The 25,672-nt window shown below is 42.1% G+C and overlaps 1 protein-coding gene across 1 annotated transcript in view; it reads right to left on the bottom strand.

Moving 5' to 3' along the window:
• Window positions 1–24,668: 24,668 nt before the first annotated feature.
• The window catches only part of LOC135561179 (putative uncharacterized protein DDB_G0282133), a 38,961-nt gene continuing 37,957 nt past the window's right edge, over window positions 24,669–25,672 (bottom strand). Inside the window, exon 4 of the mRNA XM_065002319.1 lies at window positions 24,669–24,766. Within this exon, the coding sequence (XP_064858391.1) occupies window positions 24,669–24,766 (98 nt within the window). The remainder of the gene's footprint in view (window positions 24,767–25,672) is intronic.

Below are 25,672 nucleotides of genomic sequence, written 5' to 3'. Positions count from 1 at the left end.
CAATATAGGGCAAATTAAGTCTGGCATTTTAAAGTGGAAATTACAAACTTTAGAAGCCTGTTAAAACCTTGAATACACTACAAGCTTGCATTTCCAATTCCTGCAACAACAGGATGATCAAATTAAGACACGGTATCGGTACATAACCATGATACGTCTGAGGGAAATGTTGACTTAATATAATGGATGACAGCAAGGAGCGAATTACAGGGGAGGGTGGGGGGGGCTCAACTACCCTGAATGAGATGTTAGCTCCCTTAAATGTAACAAAAGTCTAACTTTGGGGGAGGTTCTAAATAATGCTAATTGAACCATTCTCCTATTTGTTTAAATTGTAGTGGTAAATATGTTTTACAGTGGTAAATATGAAAATAAAAGCTTCCAAATGAAACCAACACCCCCACCGCTCCGTCATGGTATAAACAATTGATTTATTTGTGGTGGAGCTGTCCACTCATGAATGCAGATTTTTGGCCTCAGCTGAGCTCTTTTAAAGGTGCACTATGCAGAAATCCCTCCTCCGTTTCATGGTTGCTAAAATTCTAATAGTTTGCATCATTTCAGTTTATGTAGCAAAACAAGCAAGCATAGTGTAGAGAATCATTGCATTGTTATCTAAACTGCTGTGAAATATGTTTTCCATAACCAAAAATATTGTATTTTCAGCTGTTTAAAGCTCATGTACAACATGGAAAGTAAAAGATGCAAAAAACTAAACTTAAGAAGGGGAAGCATAGAAATAGTGTACATAGTGCTTCTTATACTTGCTTTCAATGAAAATGGCAGATCTATAACTCAAATTTCTATGTGCTTTTGGTCAGTTCCGCCAAAAGGTTATGTATTGCAGCTTTAAGCATAGATTTTCCTTGTTGCTAATTCCCGTCATTTGTTTGCCATGCATCCTTGATTAAAAAAAAATAGCCTTCATTCCAATGCATTAGATTCATCTGTTGATTTATCGTTGTTCGCTTTAGTCAGTCAGCTGTTTAGAGCGCTCATTGCTTTCAGTTTCGCGCGGGTAGGCTACTGGTGTTCTCCATGTCATCCATGGCCAGAAGTAGTAGACTGTTTATTTATCTTTATTATTTCCTATCAATATTTATTTTATTTTATGGATCAGCTGATGATGGTCAACAATATCACTAGACAACCAGCCTACAGCTAGACACAAATGTGCATCCCATCCATCCAAAAGGTAGGTTACATGTTATTGACAGTAGACCTACAAGGTGACTCTTTCTGTTAGAAGAGGTTCAAGTTCGGTTAGAAGCATTCGATTTTGCATTGGTATAGGTCTACATTATTTTGGATTTGTGTGCCCATGAGAACTGTTTTCACGGCAAAGCATAATAAAATATTACGTCGGCATAGTTACACTTACAGTGCATTTTCCAAGATCTCAAAAATCCAGGAATCATACAGGGTTTATTTTCAAAATTCTAATTAATTTGTTAAATGTGTTAATAACTACAAATAACACTGTCATAAATGTCAAAATGTAAGGAAATAATATGTCACATGATCTGTGAAAACCCCAAGCATTAACTCATGAATTATGGACAACTCATAAACTAGGGTGTAGAACTCATGTATTATATTGAATGTACTGTAGGCTACCTGTTCTGGGTGTTCATGTATGTAAAATTGCCTCAGCTGAGAGGGTAGGCTCCAGTCAGTGGTGTAGGCTTAGTAGAGGGTAAACACAACTACTCACCTTTTTCAGAAAAATGCATTGAAAGTACAGGGAGCCTAACTTTTTTTTTTACAGCGACTGGAATTCAGAGTTTACCCACCTATTGTTTTACCACTACATCACTGGCTACCGGTGTGTAGTGAACTGCCTATTAGAGGTTCATGGTAATACACATTATAGTCTAGACTAGTACATTGACAGTGTGTGTTAGGGTGACAGTTTCAGCCCCATTTCAGTTGTCCCGACTTTTCAGGCTGCAGAAAAGGTACATTTGTAAACAAGACCCATCGATTAATGTAGGCCTAATCAGTGTTGACCTAATCAGTGTAGACCTAATCAGTGTAGGCCTAATCAGTGTAGACCTAATCAGTGTTGACCTAATCAGTGTTGACCTAATCAGTGTAGACCTAATCAGTGTTGACCTAATCAGTGTTGACCTAATCAGTGTTGACCTAATCAGTGTTGACCTAATCAGTGTAGACCTAATCAGTGTAGGCCTAATCAGTGTTGACCTAATCAGTGTAGACCTAATCAGTGTAGACCTAATCAGTGTAGGCCTAATCAGTGTTGACCTAATCAGTGTTGACCTAATCAGTGTAGGCCTAATCAGTGTAAATCAGTGTAGGCCTAATCAGTGTAGACCTAATCAGTGTAGACCGAATTAATGTAGGCTTAATCAGTGTTGACCTAATCAGTGTAGGCCTAATCAGTGTTGACCTAATCAGTGTAGACCTAATCAGTGTAGACCTAATCAGTGTAGGCCTAATCAGTGTTGACCTAATCAGTGTAGACCTAATCAGTGTAGGCCTAATCAGTGTAGACCTAATCAGTGTAGGCCTAATCAGTGTAGACCTAATCAGTGTAGACCGAATTAATGTAGCCTTAATCAGTGTTGACCTAATCAGTGTTGACCTAATCAGTGTAGGCCTAATCAGTGTAGACCTAATCAGTGTAGACCGAATTAATGTAGGCCTAATCAGTGTTGACCTAATCAGTGTTGACCTAATCAGTGTAGGCCTAATCAGTGTAGACCTAATCAGTGTAGACCTAATCAGTGTAGGCCTAATCAGTGTTGACCTAATCAGTGTTGACCTAATCAGTGTAGGCCTAATCAGTGTACACCTAATCAGTGTAGGCCTAATCAGTGTAGACCTAATCAGTGTAGACCGAATTAATGTAGGCTTAATCAGTGTTGACCTAATCAGTGTTGACCTAATCAGTGTAGGCCTAATCAGTGTAGACCTAATCAGTGTAGACCGAATTAATGTAGGCCTAATCAGTGTTGACCTAATCAGTGTTGACCTAATCAGTGTAGGCCTAATCAGTGTAGACCTAATCAGTGTAGACCGAAACAATGTAGGCCTAATCAGTGTTGACCTAATCAGTGTAGGCCTAATCAGTGTAGACCGAATTAATGTAGGCTTAATCAGTGTAGACCTAATTAATGTAGGCTTAATCAGTGTAGACCTAATTAATGTAGGCCTAATCAGTGTAGACCTAATTAATATATGCCTAATCAATGTAGACTTAATTGATGTAGGCCTAATCAGTGTAGACCTAATTAATGTATGCCTAATCAGTGTAGACCTATTTAATGTAGGCCTAATCAGTGTAGACCTAATTAATGTAGGCCTAATCAATGTAGGCCTAATCAATGTAGACCTAATTAATGTAGGCCTAATCAATGTAGACCTTATCAATGTAGACCTAATTAATGAAGGCCTAATTAATGTAGGCCTAATTAATGTAGACCTAATCAATGTAGACCTAATTAATGTAGACCTAATTAATGTAGGCTTAATCAGTGTAGACCTAATTAATATATGCCTAATCAATGTAGACTTAATTGATGTAGGCCTAATCAGTGTAGACCTAATTAATGTATGCCTAATCAGTGTAGACCTATTTAATGTAGGCCTAATCAATGTAGGCCTAATCAATGTAGACCTAATTAATGTAGGCCTAATTAATGTAGGCCTAATTCATGTAGGCCTAATTCATGTCTACCTAATAGTTCATGTAGACCTAATCAATGTAGACCTAATCAATGTAGACCTAATTAATGTAGGCCTAATTAATGTAGGCCTAATTCATGTCTACCTAATAATTAATGTAGACCTAATCAATGGCAAACGCTGAATGTCTTTAGACAAACTTTAGGTGTTTTGTAACAGACTTCTATTTCCTTTCATATACACAGTTATACATGCAGTTTGGACGCTGGAACGAACATGTGCAGGTAGCATACTTTTTGAAGTGATTTGTTTGACATTCAGATGAAAATATCATGACTGATTGTGTTCATGCCACATTAAAAGGTAAACCATTTTTAACATTTAAATTACGTATTTATAATTAGGTCCATAAAAAAAAAAGTATATTTGCATTCTGGTTGTCAGTATGTGTCCGAGCAACATCATCTCAGGATCTCATTGATACGTATATAGTGTGTGGCAGGTAGCCCAGTGGTTACGAGTGTTGGGCCAGTAACTGAAAGGTTGCAGGTTTGAATCCCTGAGCAGAATATGTGAAATATCTGTCTTTGTGCCCTTGAGCAAAGACCTTAACCCTAATTGCTCAAGTGAATCACTCTGGATAAAAATGAAATGACAAACATTTAGTGTCTGGCATTACAAAATGTCTTTAGAACAGGGGGAAAGAATCTCATTCGGATTATTGCTATTATTATTTTCACGCATTTCGTCGCAAACAATTCAAACAAAATCAAATCAAATTTGAATTGGTCACATACACATGTTTAGCAGATGTTATTGCGGGTGTAGTGAAATGCTTCTGTTCCTGGCTCCAACAGTGCAGTAATATCTACCAATGCATAACAATACACACACATCTAAAAGTTAAAGTGTATATATAGTACCAATCAAAAGTTTGGACACATCTACTCATTCAAGGGTTTTTCTTAATTTTTTACTATTTTCTACATTGTAGAATATTAGTGAAGACATCAACGCTATGAAATAACATATATAGAATCATGTAGTAACCAAAAAAGTGTTAAACAAATCAAAATATATTTCATATTTGAGATTCTTCAAAGTAGCCACCCTTTGACTTTATGACAGCTTATGACACCCTTTGACTTTATGAATTTCATTCCTTCTTAATGAATTTGAGCCAATCAGTTGTGTTGTGACAAGGTTAGGATAGTATACAAAAAAAAAACGATTTGCTAAAAGACCAAGTCCATATTATGGCAAGAATAGCTGAAATAAGCAAAGAGAAACGACAGTCCATCATTACTTTAAGACATGAAGGTCAGTCAATCCAGAAAATTTCAATAACTTTTGCAGTCCACCAAGCGCTATGATGAAACTGGCTCTCATGAGGACCGCCACAGGGAAGAAAGACTCAGAGTTACCTCTGCTGCAAGGGGTAAGTTCATTAGAGTTACCAGACTCAGAAATTGCAGCCCAAATAAATGCTTCACAGAGTTCAAGTAACGCATCTCAACATCAAATGTTCAGAGGAGACTGAGTGAATTAGGCCTTCATGGTGGAATTGCTGTAAACTTGCTGTAATTTCCAAAGGACACCAATAAGAAGAAGAGACTTGCTTGGGCCAAGAAACATGAGAAAAAAATCTAATCAAGTCAGTGTGCGGGTGTACAGGCTATTTGAGGTCATCTGTACATGTAGGTGGGGGTGAAGTGAATATACATAGGTAACAAACAAACAGCGAGTAGCAGCAGTGTACAAAAGGGAGGGAGGGGGGGGTCAATGTAAATTGTTCAGTGGCGATTTTATGAATTGTTCAGCAGTCTTATGGCTTGGGGGTAGTAGCTGTTAAGGTGCCTTTTGGTCCTAGACTTGGCGCTCCGGTACCGCTTGCCATGCGGTAGCAGAGAAAACTGTCTATAACTTGGGTAACAGGAGCCTCTGACAATTTTATGGGCTTTCCTCTGACACTGCCTATTATATAGGTCCTGGATGGCAGGAAGCTTGGCCCCAGTGATGTACTGGGCCGTTCGCACTACCCTCTATAGCGCCTTACAGTCAGATGCTGAGTAGTTGCCATACCAGGCGGTGATGCAACCGGTCGGGATGCTCTTGATGGTGCAGCTGTAGAACCTTTTGAGGATCTGGGGACCCATGTCAAATCTTTTCAGTCTCCTGAGGGGGAAAATGTTTTGTCGTGCACTCTTCACGACTGTCTTGGTATGTTTGGACAATGAAACTCTCGACCCGCTCCACTACAGCCGCGTCAATGTTAATGGGGGCCTATTCGGCCCGCCTTTTTCTGTCGCCCAGGATCAGCTCCTTAGTCCTGCTCACGTTGAGGGAGAGGTTGTTGTCTTGGCACCACACTGTCAGTTCTCTGACCTCCTCCCTATAGGCTGTCTCATCGTTGTCGGTGATCAGGCCTACCACTGTTGTGTCGTCAGCAAACTTAATGATTGTGTTGGAGTTGTGTTTGGCCTCGCAGTCATGGGTGAACAGGGAATACAGGAGGGGACTAAGTACACACCCCTGAGGGGCCCCAGTGTTAAGGATCAAGAGTGTTGGCATTACAAGATCAAGATGTGTTGTTGCCTACTCTTACCACCTGGGCGCGGCCCGTCAGGATGTCCAGGATCCAGTTGCAGAGGGAGGTGTTTAGTCCCAGGGTCCTTAACTTAGTGATGAGCTTTGTGTGCACTATGTTGTTGAATGCTGAGCCGTAGTCAATGAACAGCATTTTCACATAGGTGTTCCTTTTGTCCAGGTGAGAAAGCTATGGACATTAGACCGGTGAAAATCTGTCCTTTTGTCTGATGAGTTCAAATTTGAGATTTTTTGTTCCAACCGCCATGTCTTTGTGAGACGCAGAACAGATGATCCCCATATGTGTAGTTCCCATCATAAAGCATGGAGGAGGAGGTGTGATGGTTTGGGGTTGCTTTGCTGGTGACACTGTCAGTGATTTATTTAGAATTCAAGGCACACTTAACGAGCATGGCTACCACAGCTTTCTGCAGTGATTAGCCATCCCATCTGATTTGCTTAGTGGGACTACCATTTGTTTTCAACAGGACAATGACCCAACACACCTCCAGGCTGTGTAAAGGGCTATTTGACCAAGAAGGACAGTAATGGAGTGCTTCATCAGATGACCTGGCCTCCACAATCACCCGACCTCAACCCAATTGAGATGGTTTGGGATGTGTTGGACTGCAGAGTAAAGGAAAAGCAGCCAACAAGTGCTCAGCATATGTGGGAATGCCTTCAAGACTGTTGTAAAAGCATTCCAGGTGAAGCTGGTTAAGAGAATGCCAAGAGTGTGCAAAGCTGTCATTCAGGCAGAGGGTGGCTACTTTGAAGAATCTAAAATCAAAAAATTTGTAACACTTTTTTTGGTTACTACATTATTCCATATATGTTATTTCATAGTTTGATGTCTTCACTATTATTCTACAATTTAGAAAATGGTAATAAAAAATAATAATGTTATCCTGCTTGTTGCCATGGGAATTGACTCAGCCCGACCACATCATGTTGACAGACCGAGGTGTAAACATCTTTGCTGAAAGTGTTGTACCTTCAGTCCCAACTACACCCCACTGGGCAAAAACTGATTGAACCAACGTTGTTTCCATGTCATTGCAACCAAAAATGTATACTGTATGTGATGACGATTTGCAAAAAGTCATCAACGTAAGGGAATTTCGTATTTTTTTCATACAATTCTTTTACCTTAAATCCAATGTCATGTTGAAATGTTTTGCTGAATTGACATTAGTTGACAACTCAACAAAAATGATACTTAACAAAAATGTAACCCAACATGTTAAGTGTTGGTCCCATGTTTCATGAGCTGAAGTAAAATATTTTTTCCATACTCACAAAAAGCTTATTTCTCTCAAATTTGCCAATATAATCCATCCACCTGACAGGTGTGGCATATCAAGAAGCTGATTAAACAGCATGATCATTACACAGGTGCACCTTGTGCTGGGGATAATAAAAGGCCATCCTAAAATGCGCCGTTTTGTCACACAACCCAAAGCCGACTGACTGCAAGAGAATTTGGCAGTATGTCCAACCAGCCTCACAACCGAAGACCACGTGTAACCACGCCAGCCCAGGACCTCCACATCTGGCTTCTTGACCTGTGGGATTGTCTGAGACCAGCCACCTGGACAGCTGATGAAACTATGGGTTTGCACAACTGAAGAATTTCTGCACAAACTGTCAGAAACAGTTTCAGTAAAGCTCATCTGCATGCTCGTCTCCCTCACCAGGGTCTTGACCTGACTGCAGTTCGGCATCGAAACCGACTTCATTGGGCCAGTCACATTCTGTTGAAGGTCCCTAAAGCACACATATCCCTGGGTTGCTCCTCCTTTCAGTTCGCTGCAGCAAGCCACTGGAACGAGCTGCAAAAAACACTCAAACTGGACAGTTTCTTCATTCAAAAACTCAACCATGGACACTCTTACTGACAGTTGTGGCTGCTTTGCATGATGTATTGTTGTCTCTACCTTCTTGGCCTTTGTGCTGTTGTCGGTGCCCAATAATGTTTGTACCATATTTTGTTCTGCTACCATGTTGTGCTGCTGCCATGTTGTGTTGCTACCATCCTGTGCTGTTGTCTTAGGTCTCTCTTCATGGTGTGTTGTGGTATCTCTCTTATCGTGATGTGTGTTGTCTTAGGTCTCTCTTTATGTAGTGTTGTGGTGTCTCTCTTGTCGTGATGTGTGTTGTTGTCTTAGGTCTCTCTTGTCATGATGTGTGTTGTTGTCTTAGGTCTCTCTTTATGTAGTGTTGTGGTGTCTCTCTTGTCGTGATGTGTGTTTTGTCTTATATTTGTATTTTTAATCCCAGGACCCGTCCCTGCAGGAGGCCTTTTGCCTTTTGGTAGGCCGTCATTGTAAATAAGAAAATGTTCTTAAACTGACTTGCCTAGTTAAATAAAGGTTAAATGAAAAAATAAAAATGTTGAGAACACAGTGCCTCATGGTCACGGTGGGGTTATGCTATGGGCAGGCATGAGCTACGGACCACGAATACAATTGCATTTTATCGATGGCAATTTGAATGCACAGAGGCACCATGATGACATCCGGAGGCCCATTGTCGTGCCATTCATCTGCCACCATCACCTCATGTTTCAGCATAATGCACAGCCCCATGTCGCAATGATCTATCTGTACACAATTCCTGGAAGCTGAACATTTTTCCAGTTCTTCCATGGCCTGCATACTCACCAGATATGTCACCCACTGAGCATTTTTGGGATGCTCTGGATCGACGTGTACGACATTGTGTTCCTGTTCCCGCCAATATCCAGCAACTTCTCATAGCCATTGAAGAGGAGTGGGACAATACTGTGTTGCGCTGCATGAGGGAAATGGTGGTCACACCAGATACTGACTGTTTTCTTTTATCCACGACCCTACCTTTTTTTTAAGGTACAGTATCTGTGACTAACAGATGCATATCTGTATTCCCAGTCATGTGGGGTGGCAGGGTGGCAGGGTAGCCTAGTGGTTAGAGAGTTGGACTAGTAACCGGAAGGTTGCAAGTTCAAACCCCTGAGCTGACAAGGTACAAATCTGTCATTCTGCCCCTGAACAGGCAGTTAACCCACTGTTCCTAGGCCATCATTGAAAGTAAGAATTTGTTCTTAACTGACCTGCCTAGTTAAATAAAATTAAAATTACAAAATTTGAAATCCAATGATTAGGGTCTGAATTGTTTATTTCAATTGACTGATTTCCTTATATGAATTGTGACTCAGTTAAAGCTTTAGAATTGCTGCATGTTGCGTTTATATTTTGTTCAGTGTAAATTAAAAGTAGACATTGAAAGGCCTGTTTGACCCTGGTGACAGAGAGGGAGAGAAAAGAATGGGAGAAGGCCATGCAGTATGCTGTTGGAGTGAAGGAGCTCTTCAACTCTCAATGGTAAGAAGAATCTCCATTCATTTTTTTATACCTTAGCTTTGACATGTACACTGAGTGAACAAAACATTAGGGACACCTTCCTAATATTGAGTTGCACCCACTTTTGCCCTTAGAACCACCTCAATTTGTTGGGGCATGTAATCTACAAGCACCTACTACCGTAACTACTACTGTACCCTGTTCAAAGGCACTTCAATATTTTGTCTTGCCCATTCACCCTCTGAATGGCCCATATACATGTCTCAATTGTCTCAAAGCTTAAAAATCCTTCTTTAACCTGTCTTCTCCCCTTCATCTACACTGATTGGATTTAACAAGTGACATCAATAAGGGATCATAGCTTTGATCTAGATTCATCTGGTCAGTCTATGTCATGGAAAGAGCAGGTGTTCCTAATGTTTTGTAAAGAAAGCCAGGACAGATATAGCCTTTCTGACGAGTTGTACTCACATCAATTTAGGCTTTTCATCCCCCTAAAGATGACAAAGTAACAGCGGTAACTCAAGACATCATCACTGAGGTATTATTCCTGCCATGCAGCTGATCGCTGAAGAACTGTGTAACAACCACCCAGAAATCCTTGTAAATGAAATCTCCCCCTATGGAGACAGCTGCTCCGTCACTGCACACTGCCAAGGGACAAGACCAGTTGACACAGTAGGATAAGCAATCTGTGAGGCAGGCTGAATGCGAACGACGCAGCAGTGGACTCTGTGATAGATTATCTGACAGTTACGGTGTGGTAATCCTGGAGAAGGCTTCCATTCTCAGACATCTCACTGGGTGACATGTCAGCGCTAAGAAACCCAGCAACACTCGCTGCAAAATGGAGTCATTGTTAAAACAACTCCGTTGACATTTGACAATGAATGATACGCTTTTTAGTGCATGAGAAATGGGAGAACAGAGAGGGGGGTGAAGCTGGGAATGTAACGGTTTTAAGCAAATCTGCAAGTACAGTAGAAATCCCAGATGTTCCTGAATTCAAAGCTGACAATATGAGATAAAGTGGTTGTGCAATGTTTTTGGTCTTGTGTGTGAGTGTGTAAATGTGTCTAAACAGTAGGATAGGAATACACCTGCAACACAACCCAGTCAAAGCCTTAGTTTAATGCGGAATTAATAGCTTCCTCCCCAAAGGAGATGGGAAGAGCCTGGTTGTAAAGTTTGATGTTAGAATTGTCTGGTCAGAGACTCACTACCTTGCCATTTTCACACCCATTTCCCTTTCTCACCATTTCTCAGGGTCTGCAGTTATCTGTAAAGTCATTCTGGCAGCATGACATGGTGGAAGCACTAGACTCTATTGGGAAATTGTGAGTGTGTTGAGAGCTTGGAGATATACATAGCCTGGGGTTTATAAACTAAGATTAAGGAGAATATATATGAAAAACTCAGTCCACTGGGGGTGCTGCAGATGGACATTATTGATTCAGCAGATATAATACTAAGGCAAAGATTTATTACTAATAAATTGACATGTATTGATGTTTTCCTCCTAATTCGGCTTTATTCTCATGATCTTCACCATGTGAGAACTGAAGAACTGATTGTTATTCAGCCAGACTGTAACAGTGAGGATTTATAACTGAGTGGGTGAACAACATGAGCTTCTGGGGCTTGCAAGGCAACAGCCACCACCAGTCTCAGGCTGGGCCTCTCTTATTAGCAGAGCCAGGACACGGCTAACACCTCAGAAACCCCTAGTTGTCACCTTTACTCCCAAGGAGCAGAGCTGAAGGGAAGAGGAACTGGAGCCATGGTGGGGATTAACTCCAACAACCCAAAGCCCGGTGGGAAGAAGCAGTGAAAATAGTGCACTGTCTGGAGGTGCTAAGTGACAGTTGGCTGAGCTACAGCCTTTCCTTTCTCGCTGCCTCACCCTCTGCTTCGTTATTAATGGTGTCCTGGTGTTCAAGTCCATGGCATTGGCTCTCTATGTGTTTTAATACAGAGTCCTTGAAACTCAATTACTCTCTGCCTTCATTTAGGGCGATTATGCAGAGACCCTTTGCCCAGACGAATTGACCCTGGTCCATATATAACATTGGTAGAGTGGAGATGACAGCACACAGCGAGGTGTGTGCTGCTGACAGAAGTCGGCAAGGCCATTAGAATGCTCCGTGGCTGTATTAAACTACAATGGTAATTAGCTGTGGCTTTCAGGGCCCATTAAGCAATCTTTCTTTCAGGGAAATTGTATCAGTAACATTTGGACCTCACCCAGCTAGCGCATTAACGTTCTGAGAACCATATGTTTCTTAGAGCTTGGTGAAAGCATTGTTGGCCTTTGGCTCTTTTGCATACAACATTGCCAAAACGTTTTGGGAAGGGTGCAGGATAGTTGCTTGACTTTGGAACACTATATCTAATATCTAATAATACACACAATCTAAAGTAGGAAATGGAATTGTGAATATGTAAATATTTGGATGAGCAATGTCAGAGCGGCATAGACTAAGATACAGTAAAATAGTACATAGTACAATATATACATATGAGATGAGTAATGCAAAATATGTAAACATTATTATTAAAGTGACTAGTGTTACAGTTATTAAAGTGGCCAGTGATTTCAAGTCTATGTATAGGGCAGCAGCCTTTAATGTGTTAGTGATGGCTATTTAACAATCTGAGGGCCTTGAGATACAGTAGAAGCTGTTTACAGTCTCTCTATCCCTGCTTTGATGCACCTGTACTGACCTCGCCTTCTGGATGATGGCGGGATGAACAAGCAGTGTCTCGGTTGGTTGTTGTCCTTGTTGATCTTTTTGGCCTTCCTGTGACATTGGGTTCTGTAGGTGTCCTGGAGGGCAAGTAGTTTGCCCCCGATGGATGATGCGTTGGGCAGACTGTACCACCCTCTGGAGAGCCCTGCGGTTGTGGGCGGTGCAGTTGCCGTACCAGGCTGTGATGCAGCCCGACAGGCTCTAAATTGTGCCTCTGTAAAAGTTTGTGAGGGTTTTAGGTGCCAAGACAAATTTCTTCAGTCTCCTGACACACTCTCTGTGTGGGTCAACCATTTCAGTTTGTCAGTGATGTGTACTCACAAAGGCATTGCGAATTATTGAAGACATATCTCAACATCTGGAGAACGTCAGGCACCGAGCCACCAGCTCATCCCAGAGGTAAATAAATAAAAATAATTCCAGACTTTACTCTGATCCCCTTTCCTCTCTTCTGTTGTCCTTATTCCTCCTCACCATGCACACTGCTCTCCAGACACTCCTAATTTCCAACCTCTTCTCATCCTCTCCAGGTCCTGGCACCTCTAGCTGATTTCCTGGATGAACTCCTGCCAAAACTCTGGGAGGATTTCGATCACCAGCTGCATGAGTTCGTAAATGACTTCAAGAAGAGTACATGGACCGAACGACTGGGACCACAGTGAAATTAAGTCAGACACTTTCATTATATTCCATAGACAACTTTGTTATTTACATAAGACACTGTTTTACTATTGTTCTAAAATATTATTATTGCTCATAAATAATTGTGTCTACACTATTGACACTTTATATTTAACACTTTTGTTGTTTACATGTCTGTTCATGGCAAAAATCTGTTTAGAATTATTTATAGTCCGAAATATTTGTAGATACACTCTAACTGTCACGTTCTGACCTTAGTTCCTTTGATTTGTCTTTGTTTTAGTATGGTCAGGGCATGAGGTGGGTGGGTTGTCTATGTTCCGTTTTTTATGTTGTGTTTGCGTTTGGACTGGTATGGTTCTCAATCAGAGGCAGGTGTCGTTAGTTGTCTCTGACTGAGAATTATACTTAGGCAGCCTTTTCCCACTTGTGTTTCGTGGGTGTTTATTTTATGTCTTTGTGTATGTCACCAGACAGGACTGTTTCGTATCATTCTGGTTGTTATTTTTGTTTTAGTGTTCTGAGTTGAATAAATATCGTCATGAACACGTACCACGCTGCGCTTTGGTCTGATCCTTGCGACTCCTCGTCAGAAGAAGCGGACGAGCGTTTCACTGACACATAGACTTTATTCCACAGACACTTGTTTACGTCTGTCCTCAGCAGACACTTTTTTATTGTGGTTTAATTTCAGAGCCCAGAAGAAAGAATAAAGGTTTATTGTTGTGTGCTGAAAGCTCGGTTGGCCTTTCTTTATCTCAATACAAGGTTTTTCAATGCATTATATTTGAATATCAAGTGCTGACAACGTACAGAACAGCTGTGTGTCACAGACTCTACGGGCTTTCTTCTACTTGTGGTGTAGTTCAATCTAATGTAAATTACTGCACACTGAGACATCATAGAATCAGGTTTCATTGTATTAACAAGATTAAAACTCTACTGGTTCACAATGCACACAAAGAATTGAGTCTGTGTTCATCAAGAATCCTCATCCTTGCAGCCATGATGCTGAATGCATTCTGACTCCGCGATAACGAGAGTGGTTGTAGAAACACTCCACCATAGCTCTGTCGGCCGTATGCCCCATTCATCCACCATTGTGAGCCTGTAACAGGCATCTTCTCTGTCTCCGTATCTCTCCTGTTGTATGTGTTACTAGGCACATCATATCTAGTTGGTCCCGGGCCATTCTCACAAATAACATGTTCTCTCCTGTTGTATGTGTTACTAGGCACATCATATCTAGTTGGTCCCGGGCCATTCTCACAAATAACATGTTCTCGCCAGTCAAGTGTCTCCTTCTTCTTTTTTAAAGTTGTATTGAAAGACTACACCTATTGGTGTATTGCCACCACCTACTGTACAGGGTATTGAAACAAAAATCATATATTTCATTGCGGAAAGGGGGGGGGGCTGAGATAATACAAAATATTTAATTCAATCAAACAACCATCCCGCTCCTTCAGTCACATTCAAATCCCTACACAGGCCATTCATTGACAGGATTCCTTGTAATGCATCTGCAGAAAAGTCCCAGAGTCCCAAAAAACGCTCAGCCGCATCACAATGATGATTCTTTTTCAGATGTCCTCTCTGTTTGCGCTGTTCAGTTGATAACCAAAGTAATAATCTCTACAAAGTCCACCTTCTTAACATATAACATGTCAGGATCCTCTGTTGACAAGTAATAATCTCTACAAAGTCCACCTTCTTAACATATAACATGTCAGGATCCCTCTGACAAGTAATAATCTCTACAAAGTCCACCTTCTAACATGTAACACGTCAGGATCCTCTGTTGACAAGGAACATCATCTGGTGTCTCTACTTCCACTACCATTTATTTCTTCTTCAACTTCACTCTTCTCAACGGCTCCGGATAGGAGACATTCTGGACAGGCCTTATTATTATTACCAACTCCGTCTCCTTCACCCTAACAGGACACTTCAGAAATTCAGGCGCATGTTCACCACCACAATTGCAGCATTTAGGCTCAGCTGGCATATAACACTCCTCCCGTCTACACACACTTGACACATGAACAAATACTTTACATGTATCACACTGCATGTGTTTGAGCACGAAGGCTCTTAAAGGGAATCTCATATAACGTGAGAAGGGAGAGACTCTTCCAATAGAATGGATGGAGTGGGCTTCCACACTCCATCTACCATGCGAGTCAGTCATTGTGCACCAACCACATTATCCAATTCTTCACGCATATCCTTTGCATTTCAGTGAAGTGTCTCTCTGTACACTCTTATTCTCTAACACGTCTTCCTTGTTTGGGTGTGTCATCACTTCCTCGTTTGGCCGTAGATGGCCATTACCAGCTCCCTAAATTTGATCAGCATATCGATTGAGCAACCAGGGGTGGTAAAACCTTGGATCATTGTTACTCTAACTTCCGCGACGCATAAAAGGCCCTGCCCCGCCCCCCTTTCGGTAAAGCTGACCACGACTCCATTTTGTTGATCCCTGCCTACAGGCAGAAACTTAAGCAAGAGGCTCCCACGCTGAGGTCTGTCCAACGCTGGTCAGACCAAGCTGACTCCACACTCCAAGACTGCTTCCATCACGTGGACTGGGACATGTTTCGTATTGCGTCAGATAAGAATATTGACGAATACGCTGATTCGGTGTGCGAGTTCATTAGAACGTGCGTTGAAGATGTCGTTCCCATAGCAACGATAAAAACATTCCCTAACCAGAAACCGTGGATTGATGGCAGCATTCGCGTGAAACTGAAAGCACGAACCACTGCTTTTAATCAGGGCAAGGTGACTGGCAACATGACCGAATACAAACAGTGCAGCTATTCCCTCCGCAAGGCTATTAAACAAGCTAAGCGTCAGTACAGAGACAAAGTAGAATCTCAATTCAACGGCTCAGACACAAGAGGCATGTGGCAGGGTCTACAGTCAATCACGGACTACAAGAAGAAACCCAGCCCAGTCACGGACCAGGATGTCTTGCTCCCAGGCAGACTAAATAACTTTTTTGCCCGCTTTGAGGACAATACAGTGCCACTGACAACGAAAACATGCGGTCTCTCCTTCACTGCAGCCGAGGACGGGGATGTGGACATACTCGGTATACAAATCCCGAAAGAAAGAAATTATCTCACTCCAATACATTTTTATAGAAAGTTAGTATAAATAGATAAGATCATCCTTAAAAATCATCCTGATTGACTCTTTAGTCATGTCACAGTTGACCTATTTGCTTATGGTTTTGCATAAACCTAGAAACCTGAATGGTAGGTCAGACAAAATTAAAAGGGCCTATTTATATAATGAATATGAATTCAGAGAGCAGAAATGATTCAATATTACAGTTTTTTTTTACAATCGTTAGGACCCATTTCTCAATACTTAGGTCACTTTTTCAAAACTCTTCACACAGTGAGCACAACAGCAGTCTATGTGGGCTAAACTGTGGATCATGTTTCATTGCTTTGGCACAAAATGACTACATCACAATGACTATATCTTTCAAATTTCATGAATTCTTTTCTCACTCAGACGCAACCACCACCAAAACTCTATGTACCTACAGGCAAATTTGTACATGTTTACATACTCTTTTCAAAACTGTTGAACTTAAGTTCAAAATCTAACTTAACACAAAATTGAATAAGACAGCAATTTGCTACATTTCTACAGTAAATCCGTATTGAAATATATTCCAAATCCAAATGAATGAAACACTATCAAAACCATTAGACAAACCACAGCTGATTCCCATTGTAGCTGAACACCTACCCAGGTGTTTGTCTTTCAATTTCATTTACCATCTATACAGAAGGGGACATCTTAGGAATAATGCTGTACTGTAATGTAAACATGGACCCAGCCAGAGATACAGAAGTGGCTGACAGAGGAAGAAGAGTGGCTGGGAGAGGGAGAGGAGTATGTATGCGTGGTGGGAGAAGACTGAGAAGAAGATCAAGGGCTGTAGTCTCAGATGAGATTAGGGATAATATAATTGATCATGGTCTATCAATGAGAGAGGCTGGTCTGAGAGTGCAGCCAGATCTGCAACGCTCAACAGTGGTATCTATTGTGAGACATTTCCAGAAAACAACGGGTAAGATGTGCATTCTGCATCTGACTGAACTGCACATTACAGAAGTCAATTGAGCAAAGCCTCCAAACCCACTTGTGTGTAATTGTTTTTGTATTTCTGCTTAGTACCCAACGGTTACCTCCCACAGGTGGGAGAGGTAATATTTTCACTGCTGTGCAGGAAACTGCAATTGTTGATGTTGTCATCAGAAACAATGGCATAAAACTCACAGAGATTCAGGACAGTGTTGCCAGAAAATATTACATTTGGAAATATTCACAATGTAAGAATAACAACTATTTCTAGAGTCCTGAAACAACATCAAGTCAGGATGTCCCCTTTGAGAGGAACTCGGAACGAGTCAAGCAACTCAGGATCAATAAGTCCAGGTAAGATGACTATAAAATACAGAACTGGTTTAGAACAAAACAAAACAGGGCCGAGGCACACAATGGCATGTTTTTAAGTATAATATAAACTACTTTAATAGCCTAACTCTTATGTTGCCTTGTGTATTTATTTTAGAGAGTCACGGAGATTGAAGCAAGGCAAACACCCAACATATTCATCTTTGATGAGGCTGGTTTCAACTTGGCCAAAATCCAGCAGCGAGGAAGGAATGTGATTGGGAAAAGAACCACAGTGGATATCCCAGGCCAGAGGGGTGACAACATCACAATGTGTGCACCAATATCCTCTGATGGAAAGCTGTTACACAAATCGCTAATTGGGTTATACAACACCGAGCGTCTCATTTCATTCCTGGATGACCTCTATGGAAGGGTTGTGCCAGGTGAAGAAAGGGTCACAGTGAGGCGAAATCAGCCAACGTTTGTAACTGTATGGGACAACGTGGCATTTCACCACTCCCGTGCAGTCACAGAGTGGTTTGCAGCCCATCCCAGGATGGTGTCACGTTTCCCATACAGTCACAGAGTGGTTTACAGCCCATCCCAGGATGGTGTCACGTTTCCCATACAGTCACAGAGTGGTTTACAGCCCATCCCAGGATGGTGTCACGTTTCCCATACAGTCACAGAGTGGTTTACAGCCCATCCCAGGATGGCGTCACGTTTCCCATACAGTCACAGAGTGGTTTACCGCCCATCCCAGGATGGTGTCACGTTTCCCATACAGTCACAGAGTGGTTTACAGCCCATCCCAGGATGGTGTCACGTTTCCCATACAGTCACAGAGTGGTTTGCAGCCCATCCCAGGATGGTGTCATGTTTCCCATACAGTCACAGAGTGGTTTGCAGCCCATCCCAGGATGGTGTCATGTTTCCCATACAGTCACAGAGTGGTTTGTAGCCCATCCCAGGATGGTGTCACGTTTCCCATACAGTCACAGAGTGGTTTACAGCCCATCCCAGGATGGTGTCACGTTTCCCATACAGTCACAGAGTGGTTTACAGCCCATCCCAGGATGGTGTCACGTTTCCCATGGTGTCAGTCACAGAGTGGTTTGCAGCCCATCCCAGGATGGTGTCACGTTTCCCATACAGTCACAGAGTGGTTTGCAGCCCATCCCAGGATGGTGTCACGTTTCCCATACAGTCACAGAGTGGTTTGCAGCCCATCCCAGGATGGTGTCACGTTTCCCATACAGTCACAGAGTGGTTTGCAGCCCATCCCAGGATGGTGTCACGTTTCCCATACAGTCACAGAGTGGTTTGCAGCCCATCCCAGGATGGTGTCATGTTTCCCATACAGTCACAGAGTGGTTTACAGCCCATCCCAGGATGGTGTCACGTTTCCCATACAGTCACAGAGTGGTTTGCAGCCCATCCCAGGATGGTGTCACGTTTCCCATACAGTCACAGAGTGGTTTGCAGCCCATCCCAGGATGGTGTCACGTTTCCCATACAGTCACAGAGTGGTTTGCAGCCCATCCCAGGATGGTGTCACGTTTCCCATACAGTCACAGAGTGGTTTGCAGCCCATCCCAGGATGGTGTCACGTTTCCCATACAGTCACAGAGTGGTTTGCAGCCCATCCCAGGATGGTGTCACGTTTCCCATACAGTCACAGAGTGGTTTGCAGCCCATCCCAGGATGGTGTCACGTTTCCCATACAGTCACAGAGTGGTTTGCAGCCCATCCCAGGATGGTGTCACGTTTCCCATACAGTCACAGAGTGGTTTACCGCCCATCCCAGGATGGTGTCACGTTTCCCATACAGTCACAGAGTGGTTTACAGCCCATCCCAGGATGGTGTCACGTTTCCCATACAGTCACAGAGTGGTTTGCAGCCCATCCCAGGATGGTGTCACGTTTCCCATACAGTCACAGAGTGGTTTACAGCCCATCCCAGGATGGTGTCACGTTTCCCATACAGTCACAGAGTGGTTTGCAGCCCATCCCAGGATGGTGTCACGTTTCCCATACAGTCACAGAGTGGTTTGCAGCCCATCCCAGGATGGTGTCACGTTTCCCATACAGTCACAGAGTGGTTTGCAGCCCATCCCAGGATGGTGTCACGTTTCCCATACAGTCACAGAGTGGTTTGCAGCCCATCCCAGGATGGTGTCACGTTTCCCATACAGTCACAGAGTGGTTTGCAGCCCATCCCAGGATGGTGTCACGTTTCCCATACAGTCACAGAGTGGTTTGCAGCCCATCCCAGGATGGTGTCACGTTTCCCATACAGTCACAGAGTGGTTTACAGCCCATCCCAGGATGGTGTCACGTTTCCCATACAGTCACAGAGTGGTTTACAGCCCATCCCAGGATGGTGTCACGTTTCCCATACAGTCACAGAGTGGTTTACAGCCCATCCCAGGATGGTGTCACGTTTCCTCCCACCTTACTCTCCATTCCTCAAAAACAAGGACATTTCTAAGTGACCCCAAACTTTTGAAGTAGTGTATATAAATACATATATTTATCCCAAATGGGAGATTGGAAATGATGAAGACAATTACATTGATGGAAATCAATCTGCAGTGAGAATTTCAGTACTTTAGCATTTTAGTTTTTTTGCAGGTTTCCTCATGGTTCTATTTGAAGTCATATTCTTAGAGAAATTACATTGCCACGAGCAGCACCGCAGATATTGAGACGAGCGAGATGCAAGAATTCTCTCTCACCCATTCACACACAGTATCTGCACACGTGCACAGGTTTGCTTCACGCTGTTCACTGCGTGGTAGCTTTGGCACAAAAACAGTGGAGAAGTTGAGCCTCACACTTCAACGCTCTTAGTTGTTGCTGCAATTTACCCACTATGCTGTTTACTTTCTGCATCTACGTCATATCGCTACCTAGTCTACCTCTAAGAAAACTTTACATCAAACCACAAGGAAATATTAGAATGTTATTTAAAAACATATAGATTCTGTTCACAGCATCAATAAAACTCTCTCTATCCTGTGTCTTGTTAAGTGTGTTCAGGTGAGTTGGCCGCAGCCAGTAATTGGCCACACCTGATCTTAATGAGTGCTTGTTTCCTTTTGAAATGGGGTCTGTTTGAATAGACAAAAATGAACAGCTTCGTATGAGTTAAAAACATGGCATGCTAGCTCCATCCTCAAAATCAAATCAAATCAAATTTTATTTGTCACATACACATGGTTAGCAGATGTTAGTGCGAGTGTAGCGAAATACTTGTGGTGGAGTGGACTAATTCTATTGCTAGAGAACAGAAGATCATAGGTTTGAATCTCATTGATGCCATGCCACAATAAAAAATAAATAGGTTTGCATAATTAATGCCTAAGAAAATGAATTTTCATGTGTCTTATCTGTGCTTGGAGTTCAAAACAGTTAAACTAAGCTGGCAGTGTTGTTAAAAGTCTTATTGACACTCAGAACATTATTTAATTACCTTCAAATAAACGTTCATTTCTGTTCTCAGAATGATAATAAAACTTCCCAGGAAAACTTTCAGGGAACCATAGTAAAACATTTTCAGAACAGGTCAAACTTTCAGGGAACCATAGTAAAACGTTTTCAGAACAGGTCAAACTTTCAGGGAACCATAGTAAAACGTTTTCAGAACAGGTCAAACTTTCAGGGAACCATAGTAAAACGTTTTCAGAACAGGTCAAACTTTCAGGGAACCATAGTAAAACGTTTTCAGAACAGGTCAAACTTTCAGGGAACCATAGTAAAACGTTTTCAGAACAGGTCAAACTTTCAGGGAATCATAGTAAAACGTTTTCAGAACAGGTCAAACTTTCAGGGAATCATAGTAAAACGTTTTCAGAACAGGTCAAACTTTCAGGGAATCATAGTAAAACGTTTTCAGAACAGGTCAAACTTTCAGGGAACCATAGTAAAACGTTTTCAGAACAGGTCAAACTTTCAGGGAACCATAGTAAAACGTTTTCAGAACAGGTCAAACTTTCAGGGAACCATAGTAAAACGTTTTCAGAACAGGTCAAACTTTCAGGGAACCATCGTAAAACGTTTTCAGAACAGGTCAAACTTTCAGGGAACCATAGTAAAACGTTTTCAGAACAGGTCAAACTTTCAGGGAACCATAGTAAAACGTTTTCAGAACAGGTCAAACTTTCAGGGAATCATAGTAAAACGTTTTCAGAACAGGTCAAACTTTCAGGGAATCATAGTAAAACATTTTCAGAACAGGTCAAACTTTCAGGGAATCATAGTAAAACGTTTTCAGAACAGGTCAAACATTCAGGGAATCATAGTAAAACGTTTTCAGAACAGATCAAACTTTCAGGGAACCATAGTAAAACGTTTTCAGAACAGGTCAAACTTTCAGGGAACCATAGTAAAACGTTTTCAGAACAGATGTAACTTTCACTTTCATAAGAAAAACAAAAACGTCTGTTTTACTGGTCAGGAAATGTATGGCTCTATCCCCAGACCCAATGGGAAACCAAAACAATATGTTCCCACAACTTCCAAGGAACTGTATGTGCTAGCTAGGCAGCTAGCTACACGGCCCCTGGAAATCATGGTGCCCCAAGCTGTTGTTACACTTAACTGTTGCTTCATCACAATAATTAGAATGGTTGAATAGCACTGTCCTCCTTTTCTTTTACAGGTCATCATGTTCAACCCTGTAATGTTATGACCTTGTTGGCTAAAGACACCAATGTCTCCTGTTGGAAGTTGATGTGGATCAGTTTTGATTTTGTATAAATTGTTTGACTTATTACGGAGGTCTCACGACTAAGATTACCAGACATTAGATTATTCAAGTTGTATATATTCTCAAATAAAACCAGAATAATGGCTTGGTGGGGATTCAAAAGTTGTATTGATTCATAGAGTACCATTTCAGATTAAGACATCAATCTTCCCTGAGGGTCCCAGTGTCTGCATGCTCCATCAGATTGTTGATATATATTTAAAGATTTACCACAGAACTCCTCTTCAGTTACAGGAGTTGGAGAATAGAACCCACCAAACACTTTCTAAGATGTTGTTTTCACCTGAGCCGATGAGCCAGATCCAGCCATCAGTAGTGATATAATGGAGCAATCAGCCACCTGTCACATTTGATTGATGTCTGCCATCAGGACACTGACAAGTGATTCTCCCCCAACTGGTCCTAACAAATATTCCTTTCAAAGTGGTTGTAACCCACTTCACATTTGTTTGATCCTAACATTTGTTTGGATGTTATTTGTTTTATTTCACGCTTGACCTATATCACTTTCCCGTACATTTGCAATGTCATACATACAATACCGTCTGTCTTGACTATTTTAGGTTTATTGGAACAAAGAAAGAGAAAACCCTAAGTAGTGGCAGGTGTTGGTTTTGCCAGGGTCAACTACACTTAACAAAGTCAGAGCATTTCCTTTTGGTGCTACAGTGCCTTGCAAAAGTATTCACCCCACTTGGCACTTTTCCATTTTTTTTGTGAAAAAAAACATGAAATAAGACAAAAAAAACAGAAAACTTGAGCGTGCATAAATATTCACCCCCCCCCCCCCCCCAAATCAATACTTTATAGAGCCACCTTTTGCAGCAATTACAGCTGCAAGTCTCTTGGGGTATGTCTCTATAAGCTTGGCACATCTAGCCACTGGGATTTTTTGCCCATTCTTCAAGGCAAAACTGCTCCAGCTCCTTCAAGTTGGATGGGTTCCTGCTGGTGTACAGCAAACTCGTCAGTGAAGAGCACTTTTTGCCAGTCCTGTCTGGTCCAGCGACGGTGGGTTTGTGCCCATAGGCGACGCTGTTGCCGGTGATGTCTGGTGAGGACCTGCCTTGCAACAGGCCTACAAGCCCTCAGTCAGTAGAAAGGCCTCTTTAGTGTCCTAATATTTCATAACTGTGACCTTAATTGCCAACAGTCCGTGAGTTGTTAGTGTCTTAACGACCGTTCCACAGGTGCATGTTCATTAATTGTTTATGGGTCATTGAACAAGCATGGGAAACAGTGTTTAAACCCTTTACAATGAAGATCTGTGAAGTTATTTGGATTTTTACGAATTATCTTTGGAAGACAGGGTCCTGAAAAAGGGACTTTTCTTTTTTTGCTGAATTTATATGCCAATTGTTACAGACGGTAGACTTGATGCCACTCATTTATCAGCAGTTAAAGATTTATTTGAGCAATTGCAAGAAAAATCCCTCTCAGGATGAATCTGAAGAATAATCTCCAGGATATACCGGACAGGGTTTCAAAGATTTTACAATCAAACATTGTTTATATACTTTGTCTACTCAAAGAGCTGTTTACAGACAAAAGAGATAAGGGGTAATTGGCTCCACTTCGTGAGAAAAATAATATGAATGAGAACAGGTTCTAACCAGGTCTCACAGCCTATATATCTAAGATAGAAGAGTGATAGGATCGTTAAAACCAGAGGAAACTACACTGAACAAAAATATAAACGCAACATCAAATAAAATAAAATATATTCAAATGTTGTTGGTCACATACACATGGTGAGCAGATGTTAATGCGAGTGCAGCGAAATGCTTGTGCTTCTAGTTCCAACAGTGCAGTAATATCTAACAAGTAGTCTAACAATTGCCAACAACTACCTAATACACACATATCTAACAAGTCATCTAACAATTCCCCAACAACTACCTAATACACACAAATCTAAAGGGGTAAAGGAGAATATGTACATATAAGTATATGGATGAGCGATGGTCGAGCGGCATAGGCAAGGTGCAGTATATGTGATATGAGTAATGTAAGAAATGTAAACATTATTAAAGTGGCATTGTTTAAAGTGACTAGTGATCCATTTATTAATGTGGCCAGTGATTGGGTCTCAATGTAGGCAGCAGCCTCTCTGAGTTAGTGATTGCTGTTTAGCAGTCTGATGGCCATGAGATAGAAGCTGTTTCTCAATCTCTCGGTCCCAGCTTTGATGCACCTGTACTGACCTCGCCTTCTGGATGATAGCAGGGTGAACAGGCAGTGGCTCGGGTGGTTGTTGTCCTTGATGATCTTTTTGGCCTTCCTGTGACATCGGGTATTGTAGGTGTCCTGGACGGAAGGTAGTTGATGCGTTGTGATGCGTTGTGACCACACCACCCTCTGGAGTGCCTTGTGGTTGAGGGAGGTGCAGTTGCCATACCAGGCTGTGATACAGCCTGACAGGATGTTCTCGATTGTGCATCTGTAGAAGTTTGTCAGGGTTTTGGGTGACAAGCCAAATATCTTCAGCCTCCTGAGGTTGAAGAGGCGCTATTGCACCTTCTTCACTACAGTGTCCGTGTGGGTGGACAATTTCAGTTTGTCATTGATGTGCATGCCCAGGAAGTTAAAACTTTCCACCTTCTCCACTGAGTGGTAGAGAACAGTTATTAGGTATTAGGTCCTAATCTATGGATTTTACATGACTGGGAATACAGATATGCATTTGTTGGTCACAGATAACTTTTTTTAAAGTAGAGGGGTGGATCAGAAAACCAGTCAGTATCTGGTATGACCACCATTTGCCTCATGCAGCGCGACACATCTCCTTCGCATAGAGTTGATCAGGCTGTTGATTGTGGCCTGTGGAATGTTGTCCCACTCCTCTTCAATGGCTGTTTTTTTATTTTCACCTTTATTTAACCAGGTTGGCCAGTTGAGATCAAGTTCTGTGAGTTGAGAACAAGTCTGTGCGAAGTTGCCGGATACTGGAACTCGCTGTCATACACGTCGGTCCAGAGCATCCCAAATATGCTCAATGGGTGACATCACTGGTGAGTATGCAGGCCATGGAAGAACTGGGACATTTTCAGCTTCCAGAAATTGTGTACAGATCCTTGGGGCCGTGCATTATCATCCTGAAATGAGGCGATGGCAGCGGATGAATGGCACCAGATTAATGGCACGACAATGGGCCTCAGGATCACGGTATCTCTGTGCATTCAAATTGCCATCGATAAAATGCAATTGTGTTCATTGTACGTATGCCTGCCCATACCATAACCCCACCGCCACCATGGGGCACTCTGTTAAAAACTTTGACATCAGCAAACGGCTCACCCACACAATGCCCTGTACAGTTGAAACCGCGAAAAGGACACGTCTCCAGCGTGCCAGTGGCTATCGAATGTGAACATTTGCCCACTGGTCGGTTACGACACCAAACTGCAGTCATGTCAAGACCTTGGTGAGGATGATCAGCATGCAGATGAGCTTCACCGAAGCTCAGTGCAGAAAATCTTTGGTTGTGCAAACCCACAGTTTCATCAGCTGCA

This window comes from Oncorhynchus nerka, linkage group LG16 (assembly GCF_034236695.1).
Source record: "Oncorhynchus nerka isolate Pitt River linkage group LG16, Oner_Uvic_2.0, whole genome shotgun sequence".
Lineage (NCBI taxonomy): Eukaryota > Metazoa > Chordata > Actinopteri > Salmoniformes > Salmonidae > Oncorhynchus > Oncorhynchus nerka.
The sequence above is the reverse complement of the archived record's forward strand: the minus strand, read 5'-3'. Positions and strand labels throughout refer to the sequence as shown.